Source organism: Amblyomma maculatum, chromosome 3 (assembly GCF_055883805.1).
Source record: "Amblyomma maculatum isolate TAMU_Amacu chromosome 3, ASM5588380v1, whole genome shotgun sequence".
In the NCBI taxonomy this organism is placed as follows: Eukaryota; Metazoa; Arthropoda; class Arachnida; order Ixodida; family Ixodidae; genus Amblyomma; species Amblyomma maculatum.
In genome coordinates, this window is record NC_139346.1 from 77,346,526 (window position 1) to 77,365,017 (window position 18,492).

Sequence of the window (18,492 nt, forward strand, 5' to 3'; positions counted from 1 at the left end):
CACGTCAAAGTAAGGAAAGACATCAGGGGCCACGGACTTTTTCGGCGGCCACCCTTTTGTGGCATACCCCACAACCTTTTGCAGAAGCTCGTCTGCAGCGGTAGCAAGCTGCAGCTGCTCTTTTGTCACGGATGATGACACGACCGAGACAATTTCTTCGTACACGGTTTGATTTGAAACGCTTTGAAGCAGGCGTGAAAGTGCATCTGCAATGACGTTTTGAGACTCTTTCTGATACTCGATTGGAAAGTTGTAGTACAGTACAAGCGAGCAGACCATCTGGAAAATCGAAGAGGCCCACGTCCTGCGCCAGCTGCCGAAAGCAGTTACCAAATCCTGATGGTCTGTGTGCAACACAAATCTTCTTCCGCAAAGGTCGACATGCCAATGCTCGCATGCAAACAGACATGCCAAAGGCTCTCGTTCACCCACGGAATATCTTCATACCGCCGCGGTCAAGGTTCTCGATGCAAATGCAACGTTGCGCATGTCTTCACCATTGCGTTGCTAAACCAGAACACCCAAGCCTTTCTCCGAAGCATCTGTGGTGACGATTACATCTAACTCTGGGTTGAACATCTCTATGACGGGACTAGCTGATAAGAAGCTTTTGGCGAGATCAAAACTGCGTTGAGCTTCCTCATTCCAATCACTTTCGATTTGACCTCAAAAGCTTTCTCAACGGTTCGACCAGATCAGCAAATCGAGGAATAAAACGAGAGTAGTACCCTACAAGTCCCAAGACAGAACGCAATGTTGAGATACCATGAGGGGCAGGCGCTTTCACAACAGCGTCTACTCTGGAAGGCAATGGGCACGAACCTTTGCCACTAACGACATGTCCCAAAACGTGCAGCTCTGGAACAGCGAGAAGACATTTATCATTTAGCTTCAATCCTGAAGCGCTTATGCGTTGAAGTACCGGCTTTCAGTTTTCATTATGCTCCTGGCGTGTCCGTCCCCAGACGATTATGTCATAAATGTAACAGAGCCCACCCTTGCAGTCCTTCAACAGCTGTATCATTTTCTGAAAAGCCGCAGGAGCAGAGGCTATACCAAAACATACTTGTTTGAATCGAAACAACCCATCATGCGTGATAAAAGTTGTTAGGTCGCGACTCTCCGGTGTAAGTTCAACTTGGTGATACGCAGACGCCACGTCAAGCTTCGAAAAGTACGTCCCACATGCTAGTTGATGCAGACGTTCTTCCGTGTGCGGAGAGGAAACGCGTCGGCGATGACAGCTTTGTTAGCCTCGTGAAGGTCCACGCACAACCGAAGCGAGCCATCTCTCTTTCGCACGACGACTATGGGGGAGACCCATTCCGACGCAGACACGGGTTCTATTACCCCCTGCGACTGCAGACGGCGTAGCTCCTCGGAAACTTGCTCTCGCAGAGTCAAGGGCAGGCGCCGCAGTTTTGCAGAAACCCGCGACAGGGACGAGCGATGCTGGATGTGGTGCACGAAGTTCTTTACGAGCCCGAGGCCCGTCGAGAAGAGTTGCGAAAACTGATCCTGCAGCTCGATGGGGAGCGAGGGGGGAGAGTCTGCGTGCGTGACGTTGCGGCAGGTTAAAGTTGAACCGATCATGTTTATGCGCAGACTGCGTATGGCGTCGAGTCCCAGCAAAGACGTGCTTTTGGTTGTGATGTGGCGCTCACCGGCGGTGGTTTCGCCATGAGCCGCATCGGCCAGAAAGCATCCGATGATGTTTATCTTTTCTCCGGATTAGTTGTGGAGGGTGACAGCAGGCGAGCACAACGCATAGATATCCGCGAAGAATCTGCGGTAATGTTCTTCGCTCAGCAGAGAGACTGTAGCCCCAGTGTTAACAATGAGAGAAAAAGGACGTTGCCTTATCGCAACTGTGGCACGAATTTCGTTCAGTTGGCCTTCCTCATCGTTGACGTTTAAGATTTTAATGGCGCTGGCTGTCTCTGCTTTCGGGCACGGCGCTCTTCGTTTAGCAGTTTTCTTTTCCTTTGACCTGCAGACGCTTGCAAAATGTCCAATCTTTCCGCAGTTGCGGCAGTATCTGGCTTTTGCTGGGCATGCAGGAAATTTGCTAGATGGGAAGCCGAACCACAGCGGTAGCACATGCCATGCGAGGGGTCGAATGATTCTTCTTTTGTTTCTCGCCCGCGGTTCACAGGAGCGCTGACGTTGAATACTTCTAATTGCCTTTCTGCCTGCTCGACTGCTTTCCAATGGCAACTGCGCGTTGAAGATTTAGAGACGATCCCTTGTAAAGTAAGCGCTCTCGTACCTTTTGTGAGGTTGTTCTCTCAAGAATTGGTCACGGATCATGCTGTCAGCTGCAGTTCCGAAATTGCATGTTGCGGGAAGTTCTCGTAGACCGTTTACGTAGACTTGAAAATGTTCATCGGGTAGTTGCTTGCGCTGACAGAACCGCTGACGTTCCACCAGGTCGTAGGTTGCTCTTGCGATGTGGACATCCAGCGTTGTGATAGCAGCATTGGTTGGTTGGTTTGTGGGGTTTAACGTCCCAAAGCAACTCAGGCTATGAGAGACGCCGTAGTGGAGGACTCCGGAAATTTCGACCACCTGGGGTTCTTTAACGTGCACTGACATCGCACAGCACACGGGCGCCTTGCTTTTCGCCTCCACCGAAAAGCTGCCGCCGAGGCCGGGATTCGATCCCGCGTCCTTGGGAACAGTAGTCGAGCGCCGTAACCACTGCGCCACCCCGGCGGGATAGCAGCCTTGAAGGGGTCTTCGTGAGCACTTGACGTGACACTTGCACAAGGCTCTGCGGTGCTCCTTGTTGCGCCGAGGCTGTGGTACACACGTTGGCCTTCGATTCCGAAGGAGTTCAAAAGAATTGCCTTGCGACGCTTGGGCTGTAGCCAGTCGCCTCCCAGCCCTTCCAGGAAGTTCAGGAAGACCAGCTTCCACTGTTGCCAAGGTACTGCAGGTTCGCCTGGCGTAGGCAGGAACGGTGGGGGCGGCGGGTAAGATCCGCCCGACATGTTGGGGAAAGTACAGTTTTCGGAACGGAAAACTATGCTTGAATCCTCGTCGCCATTGTGTGGTGTCCGGTATCCGGACGGAGGGAACAAACCGGCGCATACTGCAGCTCAGGGTACACTGTTTGTTTACGTCAGAGAGAGTGAGCGTGTGAGCTCGAGAGAAATTGTGCTGATGATGATAGCACTGGTGTATGGAAGCGAAACCGAAAGTTGTGCGGGATACAACAGCTGTTAGGGTTCGAAACGGTAACAGGACTAATGAAAGCTCGGTGAGTAAATTTTAATGGAAAAAGTGAACCTAAGAAGCAGATAAATACGTTGTTTTGTAAGAATTATGACATATATGAAGTGAGTTTTTTTCTTCGCTATTTTATAATCGCCTTCAGAATGTCTCGCAGCCGATTATGTTTTAGCTGCCATATCAAGTCATCTATGCCGTCTTTCGCCCTGACTGCGCAAGGACCACAAGGGAGAGTCCCGCTGCGAAAGGGGTTTGAGCCGTTGACTACTTTTCTGTAAATAAGAGTCACAAAGTGGCAGAAAGGAGCCAAATTGTTATGATTCCCAACATATGGTTGCCTTTTTTGCGAGAGTGTAAAACAGCAACAACCTGGAAGTTTTCAAGAAGAGTAGATGCTCATCGAAAATTCTTAGCGTGCTGTGTTATTGGAAAAATATGAAGCATGATTCACTGCTTGTTGTGGGTCATTTCACTTTAACGCGATAGCTTTAGAGGCCCCAGCTACCGAAACACCTGACGCTGTGTCGTCGTCGGCGTCGTCGCCCAAAAATCTCGAACATGGTGCTGGTAAGTGGTAGCTGGTAGCTGACACTGATTGAACCTAGGGTTGCCTGACATTACGTCTAGCAGGAGCTGTCAATACCGTCCTTTCTTTCATATGGGAGGGTAAAAAAGGGAGTCAGCCTGCCATGACGCTTTCACTCAAAAGTCAGACAGGTTGCTCGTAGGCTAAGCAGGCATATTCACACAGCTTAACTATCCGGAATTTATATTTCGAGTCTTAGCCTACGACATCCCGTCATACCTTTAAAGGCTGAGCTTACGTGTCGGCCATAATGCACTGTTCAGGATATAGGGCAGTGTAGAAAAGCCAGCGCGAACACGCGCTGCAACACGAGCGCTGGTCGGCAGTGAACAACACCGTTTATTGCCCAGAGCGGAGATTTTAAACCTCTGTGCTGAGAGGGTTACAGAAGAGGGAGAGAAGCGTGAGCGACAGGAACGCAGTCACGCGGCTGCCTTCAGCACAGGAACGCAGGCACGCGCGGCTGTTTTGTGGCACAAGAACTCTGGCATGCGGCTGCCTTCGGCACCAACCCAAGAAATAAATTTCTTCTCCCTTAAAATTGAAACCGCTGTACCAGTTTTCGTATTCTGATGGATCGTCTGAGCGTGGGCTGCAGAGGTTTAGTCAATTCCGACAGAATAAGTGGGCGCTCCGTTGTTGCTGCAGATAATACTTGACTCTGGCCGGCTGCTGACGCTTGAGGGCTTTGTTCTTGCTCCGATTCAGTGGCCTTGGGTGTATGCACTGGTGGCAGATCCGCACTGCTCGCCTTGTCAGGACCGCCTTCCAAATGCGCGCTTGCAGTGGCCTCTACAGACGCAGTCCCTGGCATAAACGCTTGACGACGGCGGACTTGGTCGACGTGGCGCTGCACAACTCCGTTTGCCGTGTTCACTGTTATCATTCGCTCCCCCGACGTGGTCTGTACACTCCCAGGCACCCATCTTTGGCCGGCGCCGTAGTTCCTCACGTATACGCTGCTTCCTGGCGTGATGGTCCAGTCGTGAGCGTCCGCCGACGAGTCCGCATCTCTGGGTGGCAGACATGTGTCTATCCGAGAACGTAGCTGATAGCCGAGAAGCATCTCGGAAGGTGACCTTCCTTCTCTTTGGGGGGTTCGCCTGTAGTTGAATAACAAACGCATGAGGTTGTCTTCCAGCTGTCCGTCTCGGTCCTGCAAAATCGATGTGAACACGAGACCACCGGTCCGCGGTCTTCGGCCAACTCACTAGTGGGGCTGCCGTAGGCATTGGCAGGTTTTTCGCGCAGTTGCGGCACTGCGCAGACAAGTTTTGAATGTTCCTGTCCAGGCCTGGCCACCAAAACAATGAACGCGCGACTGATTTCATTGCCGAGGAGCCCTGATGGGTTTCATGTAGCAGCTGCAACATCCGTTCCTGCGCTTTCCACGCTATCATCACTCTATTGCCTCAGTAGATAAGACGGTGATCCCACGAAAGCTCCAGCTTCTGATCAAAAAATGGCAGCAAGTCTCTCGACATTCTTTTAGTCGTTTTAGGCCATCCATGCAAAATGTAGTGTGTGACACTGGCTAACCACGGGTCTTTGGCCGTCAGCTCTTGCAATTCGCGCGTCGTCACTATACCTTCTTCCAGGGATTCCAATGAAAAGACATACCCCGGCGGTTCCCCCTCGGTCCCCGGTTCCGTAGTCGGCGCTGGTAGCCTGCTGAGGGCATCTGCTGTCAGCAGCTGTTTCCCTGGCACGTACTGTAACTTGTACTGGTAGCCACCCGAGAATAGTGCCCACCGTTGAATTCGCGCGGCAGCCATCGGCAGCGTCTGACGGTCAGGCCTGAGCAGTCCCAGCAGGGGTTGATAGTCGGTCACCAGGGTAAACTGCCGACCTAGAAGATAGTCACGAAAACGAAAAACGCCAAAGATGAGGGCTAGTGCTTCTCGCTCCAGCTGCGAGTAGTTTTGCTCTGCTTTTGTTAGTGTTCTGGAACGTAACCCAATTGGCTTGTGTTCATTTCCTATCGAATGAAACAGAACTGCGCCCACACCATACGGAGATGCGTCACACTCTAATTCCAGCTCCTTGTTAGGGTCAAAATGCACGAGAATTTGTGCATTCTTCAGGCTTTGTTTAGCTCACTCGAATGCTGACTGCTGCGGCTGTAACCACTCCCAACGGGTTCTTTTTCCCATGAGTCGATATAACGGCTGAGCGCAGTCAACATATTCGGCAGAAACCGTGCGTATTACGTGAGCATATCAAGGAACGAACGTAGCTCGGTCACGTTACTTGGGCGCGGGGCTTGCATAATGGCGTCTACGTTTTTTTTCGACAGGGTGTAGGCCTTACCGATCTATACGATGCCCAAGGTAAGTCACTGAAGTCTGCCGGAACTTGCATTTGTCGGCCCTAAGCTTGACACCATGCTCCCGGAATCGTTCCAACACATTCTTGAGCCGCGTTCCGTTGTCTCCTTTGCCTTCTGACACTAACACATCATCAAGGTAGGCTTGGACGCCTGGTACCCCGCTGACTACAGCGTCCATCTTTATTTGTAATATAGCTGGGGCAGAAGCTACTGCAAACGGAAGTCTGCTGTAACGAGAAAGTCCGCGATGCGTGTTAACACAAAGCCCACGTGACGCTTCGTCAAGGGGCACTTGATTGTACGCGTCCTTCAAATCCAAGTTGCTGAAGTATTCACCCTAATTTAAATTCGCGAATATGTCCTCGACCACTGGAAGTGGGTAATGCTCTGTATCACAAGCCGGGTTAAGCACGACTTTAAAGTCCCCGCATATTCTTACGGTGCCATCTTTTTTCAGGACAACTACGATGGGCGTAGCCCATTCTGAATGTTGCACGGGGGATAAGACACCAAGGGACAATAACCGATCAATTTCACGAGAGACCTTATCACGGAGGGCGTAAGGAAGGGATCTGGCCTTACAGAACTTCGGCGTCGCAATCTCCTTGAGCTTTAGGCTGGCTGGCGGTCTCTTGATGAGCCCCTGGTCTGTCGAAAAGACATCTTTATACTCAACGAACAGGCTGTTCACCATGTGGTCGCTTGGCGCGTTTCTTGTCGAATCCGGCGCAGTGAGTTCTGTCATCGAAACGCCCGTCCTGCCAAGTGCCGCAATCAGATCGCGACCGCACAAGCTAGGTCCTAAACAGTCAAGCACAATAAGTGGACAGGTTACCGACACATTTTTGTATCGCACCAGAAGTTCGAGTTCGACAAGCACCGGCAGTTGTCCCGTGTACCATAACTTCACACGTGGCGTTTTCAAGCGTAGCCACTGCGTTCGGTGTCGGTCGTGAACGTTCCGTGATATGACGCACACCGGGGATCCTGTGTCCACTTCCATTTCCAGATCTATTTCCCCCCATCGAAATGTCCGGCGAAACGGTGGTTCCCACCAGTTTTTCCTTTCCGAAATTAACGTCCAGACGTGTGCCTCATCCGTGCTCTCGTTGCCAGACGCTGTTTCAACGGTCAGTGCCTTAACACTCGCAGTTCGCCTAGCAGCATTTCCATCTGTTCTGGCCTTGTAGCATTTCTTTGCCAAATGACCGCGTTGCCTGCCGCGGAAACATTGTGCGTTAGCCCAGCGGCAGGCGTTATCACCGTGTGTTGCGCTTCCACATCGTCGCGGCGGCTGCGTTTCGATGGAGGCGAAACGAAGTGGCGTCGTGTGCTGTGCGATGTCAGCGCACGTTAAAGATCCCCAGGTGGTCGAAATTACTCCGTAGCCCTCCACTACGGCTCCTCTTTCTCTCTTTCCACTTTCATTCCCACCTTCCTCCCTTCCCTTACGGCGCGGTTCGGGTGTCCACAGAGCAAGTGTGACAGTTACTGCGTCTTTCCCTTCCTGTGAACCAATTTAACTCTTGCACTGCGCCGCTGGTATATTATCTCGCGATGAAGAGCGATGACCGACTTGCATTCTTAGCACCGTTCGTTGTTCTGCATTAATATCGTTTGCATCGTTCTCGGCTGTTTCTGCTGCTATTGACAGCGTTTCGACCTCCTCCAGCGTCAAGTCTTTCTTCGCCAGTAACTGCTTGCGTAGGTTAGTTGAGCGTACACCGCAAACAATTCTATCCCTCAGCATTCGGTCTAGCACAGTCCCAAAATTGCAGCCGTCTGCTACGCGCCGTAGTTCGACCAAAAGTGCCTGTATTGCCTCACCCTCTTGTTGACAGCGGGTGAAAAACTTTAGGTCTCCGCTATCTCGTGACGCTTCGGGTCGTAGTAGCTGTTTAAAGCTGCGACTGCTTCCTCATAAGTGAAGGAATTCGGCGTCCGAGGTGCAAGGTCCGAGGTAGCGAATGCTCCATAGACGCCCATTGGTCCAAAAAATGGCTGCTCATGGGCACCGCCATATTGGGGGGCCACTACGTATGAGTGACGTTGAATGACGTCTACGTTTGTTTTTAGCGCGAATTTTAAAGTGGTCTTTTTATAGAACCCGCATTTTCAAGCCGGTATCTCATGAAGGCTGCCTTTCAGTGCGCACCATCCTTTGCCAGTCAAATGTGCTCGAGTTCCTGCTAGTTATGGCCTTGCTAATGTGCAATTCGGTACCCAATGAAAGTGACTGGCAAAGAAGGCAGCATAGAAAGGCAGCAACACTTTCAGACGCTGGCTTACCTTGGCTGGCTAAGAATGCAATCATGCATGATTCGTAGTGGAAACCTTGGTGGAAATACTGGTGCTAGTACTTTTGAGTACAAGGTATGATGCACAAAGCACAGGTTGAAGTGCACAGTTTGCAATACAGTGTATGGAAAGTATGGTTTTCATATTCATGGTTTATTACAGCCACCAAACAAATACAGCGATAAAGCACACCAACAAAAATACGCGTCACAGGCAGCTCAAGCAGTAGTTTCTTTAAGCTGACTATTCATCTCAATGGTCACAGTGCGGATAGAAAAAAGCCCTGCAGTTCCACGAACGTTACCAGGTAGGAAATTGAAAAGCATAGAAGACAGTGCTAGGACAGCTTCAATTGAGGCAAACATAACATGACATAAGTAGGCGCATCAACATGGGTCGCAGCCTTTTTGACGACAGATACGCAGACTGTTCGAAGTGCTTGGAACAAACCCGCAAGTCTCGCAGCTGCCATGGTGTCTTCTTCTCCAGGCTGACGTTGTGGTAGAACTGCACCCACGCTCGGCACCTGGACGTGATGCAACGTGCACGTTATTCACAATTGCGCCGTAAGGAATACTGCATACTCCAAACGCCAATGCGTCATTATTCCTGTCAATGCTAACTGCAGTACAATATACTTCCATTATATCTGAACTATGGTAGTAAATGCTCGCCCCAAGCTCTCAGCGTCTAAGAGTGCGGTTACGTACGCTCGTCCTCATGCCATGTGGTTAGCTGTACTTTTCTATGGTTAAGATTGACGAGAATGAAGTGCGTTTAAAGTTACCCTAACGGTCATGCATATGCAGAATAGCAATAACAAGACAGGCAGTAACTCCTGCTGAGTGAATTCAGTTGTAGCACCCCCAAGGCCGCGCATATACACGTGGCTGAATTTCGATACTACCAGTTGCGAGGGTCAAATTGGCTTCGCGGTGTTGGAAAACTAAACAGTGTTGTGCTCAGACTTGTCAGGCAGCACAATTGGTTTTAAATTGCCCTTCCGGTCAGTGGCATGCGCGTGGTTGCTACTGAGAGCCCGGTATCAAGTTAACGCTGGTGATAGCCGGCTGCGTGAAACTCACCCTAAATCAGACAAATGGTGGGCCTCTTTCGCACAGCTCAGCACTTAGAGTGTGTGCCCTGTAGTGTAGTACATAAATATTGCCAAACAAAATGAAGCCAGGCGCGCACGAACTGGTTACAGAAACAGCAGCGAACAGCCCAACGAAAGCATTCGGAGCATACCTAGAGCAGACGCCTTGTAGCAGACGACACTGACAAGAGCTCACCTGTGAAAGTCCAGCGGGAAGCGGTGTAGCTTGACACCGACGGCACTGTCCATGCTGTCGCAATGCGCCACGGCGCATCGTTTCTTCGCACGCCGCAAGCTCATCTTGAAATAAAGCGCTAAGCGCTTCAAAAGAACAGCGCAAAGCGTGCAAAGACGGATAAAAACTTCGCACTGGCCGCACATCGAAGGAAACGACAAAACCGAGAAAACTGCCGCAGCGGTGCGGCGGGGTGCAAATTTTACAAAACGGTGAAAGAGAAGAGACGCGCAAGGGCGACGAAAACTTCGCAAAAGGGGCATTTCGATACTGGCGATAACAAACCGCTTCGTGAGCTCCCGCGGCCACTGTGGCCGGGTGCCGAAACGAGGCCTGCAAAGTCAAGCTGCAAATGCACCGCACACTCATCAACAGGGGGCGTAACAAGAACGTTGCAAAAAATTAAAAATGCGGCGTAATGTTTTGCTGAAATAGTTTACCTGTTTTATAAAACGTGGCATAATATATTTTTTTCTTTACGTTGTTTTATAGCGTTTTTATTTGTGCTTTTGAATTTCATTAACTAAGTGCTTCGCCCCCCCCCCCCCCCCCAAAGTGGCTGTGCTGCTGTCGCGCTAGACCGTTTTTGGGCCAAGCCTTCGCCACCATTTTACATCCGCCTTGATTCGTCCCGCTAACACTTGAACAGTCTGCGTGCTGAGCGCTGCCACAAGCAAGGCTCGCTGGCGTCTTGAGTCAGTAATAGCATTGGCTTCAAAACATGCTTCAGCCCCATATTTTGAAGCCAATGCTCCTTAGCCCTCCACTACGGCCCCCTTTCTCTCTTTTCACTTTCACTCCCCCTTCCTTCCTCCCTTCCGTTACGGCGCGGTTCAGGTGTCCACAGAGCAAGTGTGACAAATACTGCGCCTTTCCCTTCCTGTGAGCCAACCAAAGTCGGTAGCTGCAGGATGGTCATAGCTCTCTTCGGCGCTTCACGTCGCGGCAGGCTGTCGGCTTCAACTTTTTTTCGGACTCGTCGCCACTGTAGTAAGGCCAGCGCGAACACGCGCTGCAACACGAGCGCTGGTCGGCAGTGATCAAAAACGTTTATTGCCCAGAGCCGAGATTTTAAACCTGATTTGTTTATAGGAAGGGAAAGGCTCGGTAACTGTCTCACTTGTTTTCTGTGGACACCGCAACCGCGCCGTAAGGGAAGTTAGGAGTGAAAGTGGAAAGAGAGAAAGAGGAGCCATAGTGGAGGGCTGCGGAGTAATTTCGACCACCTGGGGATCTTTAACGTGCGCTAACATCGCACAGCACACGACGCCCCTTCGTTTCGCCTCCATCCAAACGCAGCCGCCGAGGTCGGGTTAGAACCCGGGCACTCCGGCACAGTAGTCGGGCGTCTTACCACTGCACCACCCCGGCGGGGCAGATTTTAAACCTGATTTAAACTGATTTATTTATAGGAAGGGAAAGGCGCGGTAACTGTCTCACTTGTTTTATGTGGACACCGCAACCGCGCCGTAAGGGAAGGGAGGAAGATGGGAGTGAAAGTGGAAAGAGAGAAAGAGGAGCCGTAGTGGAGGGCCACGGAGTAATTTCGACCACCTGGGGATCTTTAACGTGCGCTGACATCGCACAGCACACGACGCCTCTTCGTTTCGCCTCCATCGAAACGCAGCCGCCGAGGTCGGGTTCGAACCCGGGTACTCCGGCACAGTAGTCGGGCGTCTTACCACTGCACCACCTCGGCGGGGTAGATTTTAAACCTCTCGTGCTGAGAGGGTTACAGAAGAGGGAGAGAAGCGTGAGCGACAGGAACGCAGTCACGCGGCTGCCTTCAGCACAGGAACGCAGGCACGCGCGGCTGTCTTTGGCACAGGAACGCCGCCACGCGGCTGCCTTCGGCACCAACCCAAGAAATACAACAGGCAGATATGCTTTATATGTTTCCATGGAATTGACAATGGTTTCGGAGCGTCAAATATATCGTGCCTCTGTTATTTCTTCATGTTCGATCTCTTCGTGGGCTACTCTACATGGTATTTCTCCAAAACGTTTTCGAATTCTTCACACGAAGTGAAAAACACCTACGAATTCAAAAATGATACCAGTATATTGATATTTGGCAATGTTATGCTTTTAGAGTGAAATGTGGATTGTGCGCCATATAGAGTTAACTCAAGACTACCAAGAGATAAGAAAATACGCTTTTCCTTGAATCTGAGCCACATATCTAACTAGTGTTTATCTTAAATTGTAATAACACACACAAATTCGAGCTTTTGTGACATTCATTTAAATAGTCGAGCTCACGCATTTGTGTGTCATATATCCGCTCTTTTGGGCGTAGAGGAGCTTGTATGCCTTGCGCACAATAGCCTCCGGATTCTGGGTTGGGTGAGGTCCGGCTAGAGGAGGATGATATAGCTTATTGAATTTGGCGACTCATATTCAACTGTTGTTCTTTCTGTAGCTTTTATGGTTGTTAGCCACTCGAAGGATGGCGTAAGCTTCCCACTTGCACAGTCGAAGTTTCAAAGGTTCGTTCAGAATCAAGACATGGGCCTTGCGAAAGAGATGGATGTCTAGAAATTATTAATACCTAGTCAAAATTCAAAACTGAGCTCTAAGAGGTGCGCTGACAGTACTTAAGCGACATTAGTCATAAGGTTTCTGGGTGGACTATCTCTATCTTTTCAGGCTTCGGAAAAAGTCTGATTATTTTTAATATCCCGAAAACTTGGCTTCTGCGGATTCCCTAGTGAGAAAAGTGTGAGTGTGCTTTTTAACACGAGAGCCATTGCGTACCCATGAATAAAAAAATTCAGTTCGTGTTTGCTCCTGCCGTTTAAACTCTGGCTGCCTTGAAAAATTTCCACTATGCCTCTGGCGGCGTTTCAGCGGGATAGCTCCTGTAACGCTATGTCAGAAAATACATCCGGAGGTGCCTGAGTGTAGCATTTCAAGCCACGAGGCAACAAAATTGCCAGTTTGCTCGCGGCAGATGATAGGTACAGGTTACAAACACGGGGACCAATGCAATCTCCCTTTAGAATCACAGCCTCTAAGATCACCAGCTCACCTCTTGCAGGTTATACTTAGCCACGTGACAAACACTTGGTTCTTATCACACCGCATTTCATACCTCGCTTCCTGGAACTAGTTCGAAGCCGCCTTCCGCTAGAGGAACATACATGGTTCTTGACATGGCCGGAAGTGGCCACTGAGAAGTGGCCACTGACCCACTGACCTACATTAACCATACCACGGCATGCATTGGTAAATATTGTCCAGCCACTAATAGTGGCTTGTTAACATCGAATATATCATGGCATACATTGGTCAATATCCCCCTGCCAGTCGTGCCGGCTTCCCAACATTGTGTATATCTGCAGATAAAATGGTCGACGTTGGCATACAATGGTAAATATTGTCCTGCCAGTATAGCTGGCTTGTTGACATTGAGTATATCTTGGCATATAATGGTTAATGTTATCCCACCGGTCTTAGTGGCTTCCCAACAAAGTATACTTGTTGGTTCTAGTGCGCAATATTGCCCAATGAGCTGAGGTGACTTGCCAGCATTGCACCTATCATGGCATACATTGGTGAATTATGAAATGCCAGCATTGATGCTTGTCAGCATCGAATGTATGTTGGCATACATTGGTAAACATCCTCCCGCCCTCCGTCTTAGCTTCTCAGCATTGCATATCTGCAATTACAGTGGTTGATGTTGCCGGACAAAGTGTAATGGCTCGTTAAAATACCATACATCTTTACATAGGTTATTCAGTGTTGCCATCATGGCTTGTCAACTCGAAATATTTACTGCCATACGATCGTCAATATTTTACTACTATTTGAGATGGTTTGCCAATATTGTATCCATCATGGGCTATAGTGGTCGATATTTTATGGGCAGCTGGGATGGCTCGCCAACATTGCGGGCATCATTGTATGCAATGATTGACATGATCCTGTTATTATAGCTAGCTCATCTACATTGAATACATTTTGGTATACAGTAGTCGATGTGGCCCCCCAAGTTTTGGGGACTATACAACAATGATTATGACTGGGTTATAAGGGTCGATATTGTCCACCGAGTTTTGACGGCTGGAAAAACATTGTACATAACATGATGGGTTGGCCGGAATTGGCTTGCAGATAATAATGATCAATTGTCAACTTGTATATCCTGATATATTTTTAATGTCCCGAACAATACTGTCGTGTCTTTCGCGATGGCTTACAAGCATGTTTCGTACATCGTCAACGATACAGTATCAGTAGTAGAGAACATTTATTCAAGAAAAATGGCTTAGGCGGTAAGGGCACGGTTGGTATGGGTCCTCCCCCATTGCTCCGGTGGCTGAACCCCAGCCGGCATAAGGATTAATTTTCTTGGCAAACCTATGCCATGAGATAATGGCAAAGATTCTTTAGCCAGAATATCTAGAAAGCCCCGAAATGAATGATTGGTGGCACTACGCATGCAAGCAGGGCATGCTTCGTGCAATGTTGCCGTCGAGTCTAACGCGTGGCTTATGCCGTGTATGAAGCGCTTAGAATTTCCCGATGCTGCGCTGTTCTCAACTATTAAGACGTTTAGTACAGAGGTGGAATGCGAAGCAGTTACAGGCCCTACCATTCCTTATACGCCTTCAACGTGATGCGTGAGGCCACTCATATGTCAAACTTTAAGGAATACTTCGTCGCCCTCCGCGATAAAATCGCAACAAACAGACGCATATTTTTTTAAGCTGACAACAGTCGCTGCCTATATATAGAATCACAATACAGTGCAGCATACAAGCATGTACACTTCTGCAATCTGCGGTAGGTCAGTAAGACGTAGCATCTTCAAAACCATATATACTATAGAATGTCTGCCCGGCTTATTTGTTGCGAGGAGGTTTTACAACCGCATTATAAAAACTTGTTCATAACTGGAAATGGACACATAAATGCTTTATTTATGCATTATTTCATTTGCGTGGTCAAATAAAAGATCAAATTCTGGAAAACAGAGGTCGAAGAGATTGTGCTAGTGAAGGCAAATGCTGCACCGTTTCATCATGCATGCTAGCTGACTCCTCAACGGCACCAGCACCGACTGTATTCCGCCATAGGTAGTCTTGTAAGCACAGAAGACGGGCTAGCTGCAGCCTATTTTGTGTTGTAATTTACATCCGCCATAAATTTGCACTCGATTCCTATATGCCGGCGTGCTCTGCTTTAAGTGATTCAGCAAGATATGAATGATGAAAAAACCCTTTAGTCTCTTGATGCGGCGTGGCTCATAGTCAAAAGGTAGATCCTCCACATCAAAAAATAAAGCATTATTTTCTTACGTTCTCTACCTTCGCCTGGCAGAGAAAAAAATCTAGCTTTCTCAGAAGTTCTGGAACAAAATGTATTTAAATTCAATAGTATTGCACGCTGCAAACATTTTACTACAAGTTGTGTACTTGCTATGGCAGCTGTTAACTGGTTCTGACTTAACCTTTCCTGGTAAAGACTTAGAAGAGAAAATATTGAAGATGTTTGAAGCATAGAAACCCCACAATTAGAGACTAGAAATAAGTGCCAATGAACGTTTTGTTTTACAGAAGCAAAAAAAAAAAAACATGAATGCGTGCCCACCACCAATATTTTTGTTATACAATTATTGTTACCTGGACATGCTGCTCTTCAAGGAAAATATTTTTTTCGAATGCTGTATAAGCGCGTGTATAACTCTCATGACCTGCCTTCGAATATTTTTGCAATGTCGGCATAACATCACGCGTTTAAATGCTTGTTCCAATGCAGTATCCTGGGAGGATTCTCCATGCTTTTTAGGAATATTATCAAAACGCATTGCAACCTGACCGAGGGTATTTCAATCTCAACCCTCAGCCTCTCTCTCTTCGATGTTCCCTCTGCTCTCTTGCAGCGCAGGTGCGTACCTCGCTGGTTGTGTGCTGCAGCTCCGCTCGCACACGGAGAATAATTAGTACGACCACGACATGCCTCGCCCTGTCTCGCGGAAGTCTGCAGCTCAATGTGAGTACCACTGACCCTTTATTTTAAATATATGTTCGTAACGGAGTAGGTTTTTGGGAGCATTTGTTGCTTTATTTGCCTCTCATGTTGCTACACTTCCCTGTAAGAGTAAATACTCCGGATTACTTGGACAGACCTTTGCGTGCCAATTTCCTCTTGAGCTGCTTCGGTTGTCGCCGCATGCACGGCAGTGCTGGACGACTGCTAAGATATCCATTTTTTATACAGTGTGGCGTATTAACTGGAAAATAATCATTTTGTCAGTCATTGGCACCTGGTAATTAAGATTAACTGAATGTGCTTATCTGCTGTTTATGTATGCCGACAGTACGAAAAACTTTTGCTTCAACTCTACTGCACCGAAAAAAATGCATTCTTCGTGAATTTCATTTTCAGCACACTGACTTGAAAAAACTAATTTTGTAGCAGTGGGAAATTTTACTGCTCATGAAGAGTTTTCCCAAGCTGTACTAAAAACAATTCTGCTTAATATTGTCTCTTATTTTTGTTTTCGCTTGCAGATGTTTGTACGAATGGAAGATGGTGACATGCAAGCTGCTGGAGCATACATCGGCAAGGGCTGCTGAAAGCTGCTGTCCTTATAACCGAGAGCAAAATGCGCATGCTAGAGATGCTGGCTTGGCAGCCACCTGAAGCTGCCTTTAATGCGGCGTCTTCCTACAACCTGGGATCTGCCGACACCTTGTCAATGGGCATAACAAGAGGTGAAGTCCTGGAAGTCTGAAATAATTCTGTCTATTGTTTTTCTTTCACTATGTACAACATGTCCACCTAATCAATATCCATGAAACGAACAATTCTGGCTTTTTTGTGTGAATGCATGTATACTTTAAGTATGCTGTATATATATTATTTGCTGCATGTAAAATACCTGCACAAAAACAAACTCGATCCCATGTTTGGCGCACGACGGCCTTAACTGCCTCTGCGCCGTAACACCCATCAAATAAAAAATAGTAACTAAAGCAACAATAAACAATAATGGGATTGCCTGGATGCCAATGATGCAAGGCCAGGAATAAGCTTGGGTTGGCGATGTTGGGCAGCCGATGAGCCTAGCTGGAAAGCAGTTAATAAAAGCCAGTGAGTAAGCTTGTTTGTAAGTATTGGACAGCCAATGTGAGTGGCTGGATGTACGTTATATAGGAGCCAGTGGATATGCTTGGGTGGAAGATATTGTTTAGCAGTTGAGTGAGGCTGCATGCCTATAAATAACTAGCCTGCCATTGGTGGCCTATGTAGGAAAGCCAGTCTAGTAGAATGGAATATATATTGGCACGGGTAGCGTCCCAATGAAACACCATTATTAGCCACAATATTGGGCTAATGGCGGTCCATTGACGGCGTGCTACTAGGGGGGGGGGGGGTTCGCGTTTTTATTTACAAGGGTGTGATGATTACATTGAGTCAAAACTTCAACTGAAATAAAAAACAAACAGGGACATGATATATATGCTTTCGTATATGTAAACTATGATTTAGTGACGCCAGAAAATAAATGATTCAAAAACAACCATTACTATCCTAAGAATCACTTTACACAGGCGACTGCAAAAACATCTGTGGTCAGCTCAAAAATGAAATGCTTATATGCATGTGCCGCTGTAATTTAAAATATAGTTTATGAATTTCATGCAATTATATTAAAGTATATGCGGTTCATTTTTACGACTGTTTGCTTGTGAAAACATATTGAGTCCTTGTGTGACTGGGAAATGATAAACTGATTATTCTTTCTGAAAAGAAAAAAGTGATTTATTTCTCTAGTGCACGCTGATGCAATGGAGAGTAGGAGCGCAGTTTGTTGACTGACTGAGTGTAGGGAATACGGATCTACTTTGCGGTTACATTTTCTCTACAAGTCATATTAATATGACTGAGTAAGGTATTCGTGGCGCAGGACTTGGAATGGAGTCTATCGGAGGTGTTGTTTTCCGTCTCGTAGCGGAAATGAGCACAAAAATGTTTGTCTCAGCCTCACAAAGTAAAAAAACTAACACGAAATACGTCTTTGTAGCCACAGCGTGCAATCGTAGGTTGGAATTCGCCATTTAATTCAAATGCCTTTCTAGGCCGTGTGGCGTTTGAGGCGTCAAATTGTGAACATTGTTGGTCACCAAATATACCATAACCTAAATTATGCAATAGGCAATTCGTAACCTACTATTTGAGATTTGTTAGTGCCGAGAGGAGAACCAAAAAGTACGAAAATGAAAACGCAGAGAACCTCTAATAGTTACACCCAAGAAGGGGGGGGTGGCTCCTTTGATAGTTTCCAAAATTTACTTCTCGCTAATAGCTCTCTCAGCTTTTAACATGGGCATTTATTTTCGGCTTGTAAGTTGGCAAGTTAAGTTGTTGGTTAAAGCTCAGCTACTTTGGCCATTTGATGAGAAGAGAGGAGTTGCTACAGAAAGCTTTGATGTTGGGAAAGGTTGAGGGTTACCGGAGAAGGGGTAGGCAGCGAACACGATGGTTAGATGGCATCCTCGAGGCGCTGTAGATGAGAGAAGGTTGCCTTACCACCGAAAAATGTGTAAGGAAGTTCGAGCACCGCCCTCGGCAGTGGGCGACACACCGAGTGATCTTTTGTGCCCCACTTTGTTTCCTCACCTAGGGAAGCGGAAAGTTATGTCACCTTAGGAAGATAGTGAGAGACAGGAAAGCGTAGCGTGGTATGGTCCGTAGGGTCA

General features: G+C 48.0%; 1 protein-coding gene across 1 annotated transcript; it reads right to left on the bottom strand.

Annotated features, from left to right (window-relative positions):
• Positions 1 to 1,188: 1,188 nt before the first annotated feature.
• Positions 1,189 to 6,327, bottom strand: LOC146195025 (uncharacterized). Its single transcript, XM_084596700.1, has 4 exons — positions 6,131 to 6,327; positions 5,441 to 5,905; positions 4,572 to 4,833; positions 1,189 to 1,518 (listed from the first exon to the last, which is right to left on the bottom strand). Exons 1-4 carry the CDS (start codon positions 6,325 to 6,327, stop codon positions 1,189 to 1,191), a joined length of 1,254 nt encoding a protein of 417 aa, XP_084452826.1.
• Positions 6,328 to 18,492: the final 12,165 nt, after the last annotated feature.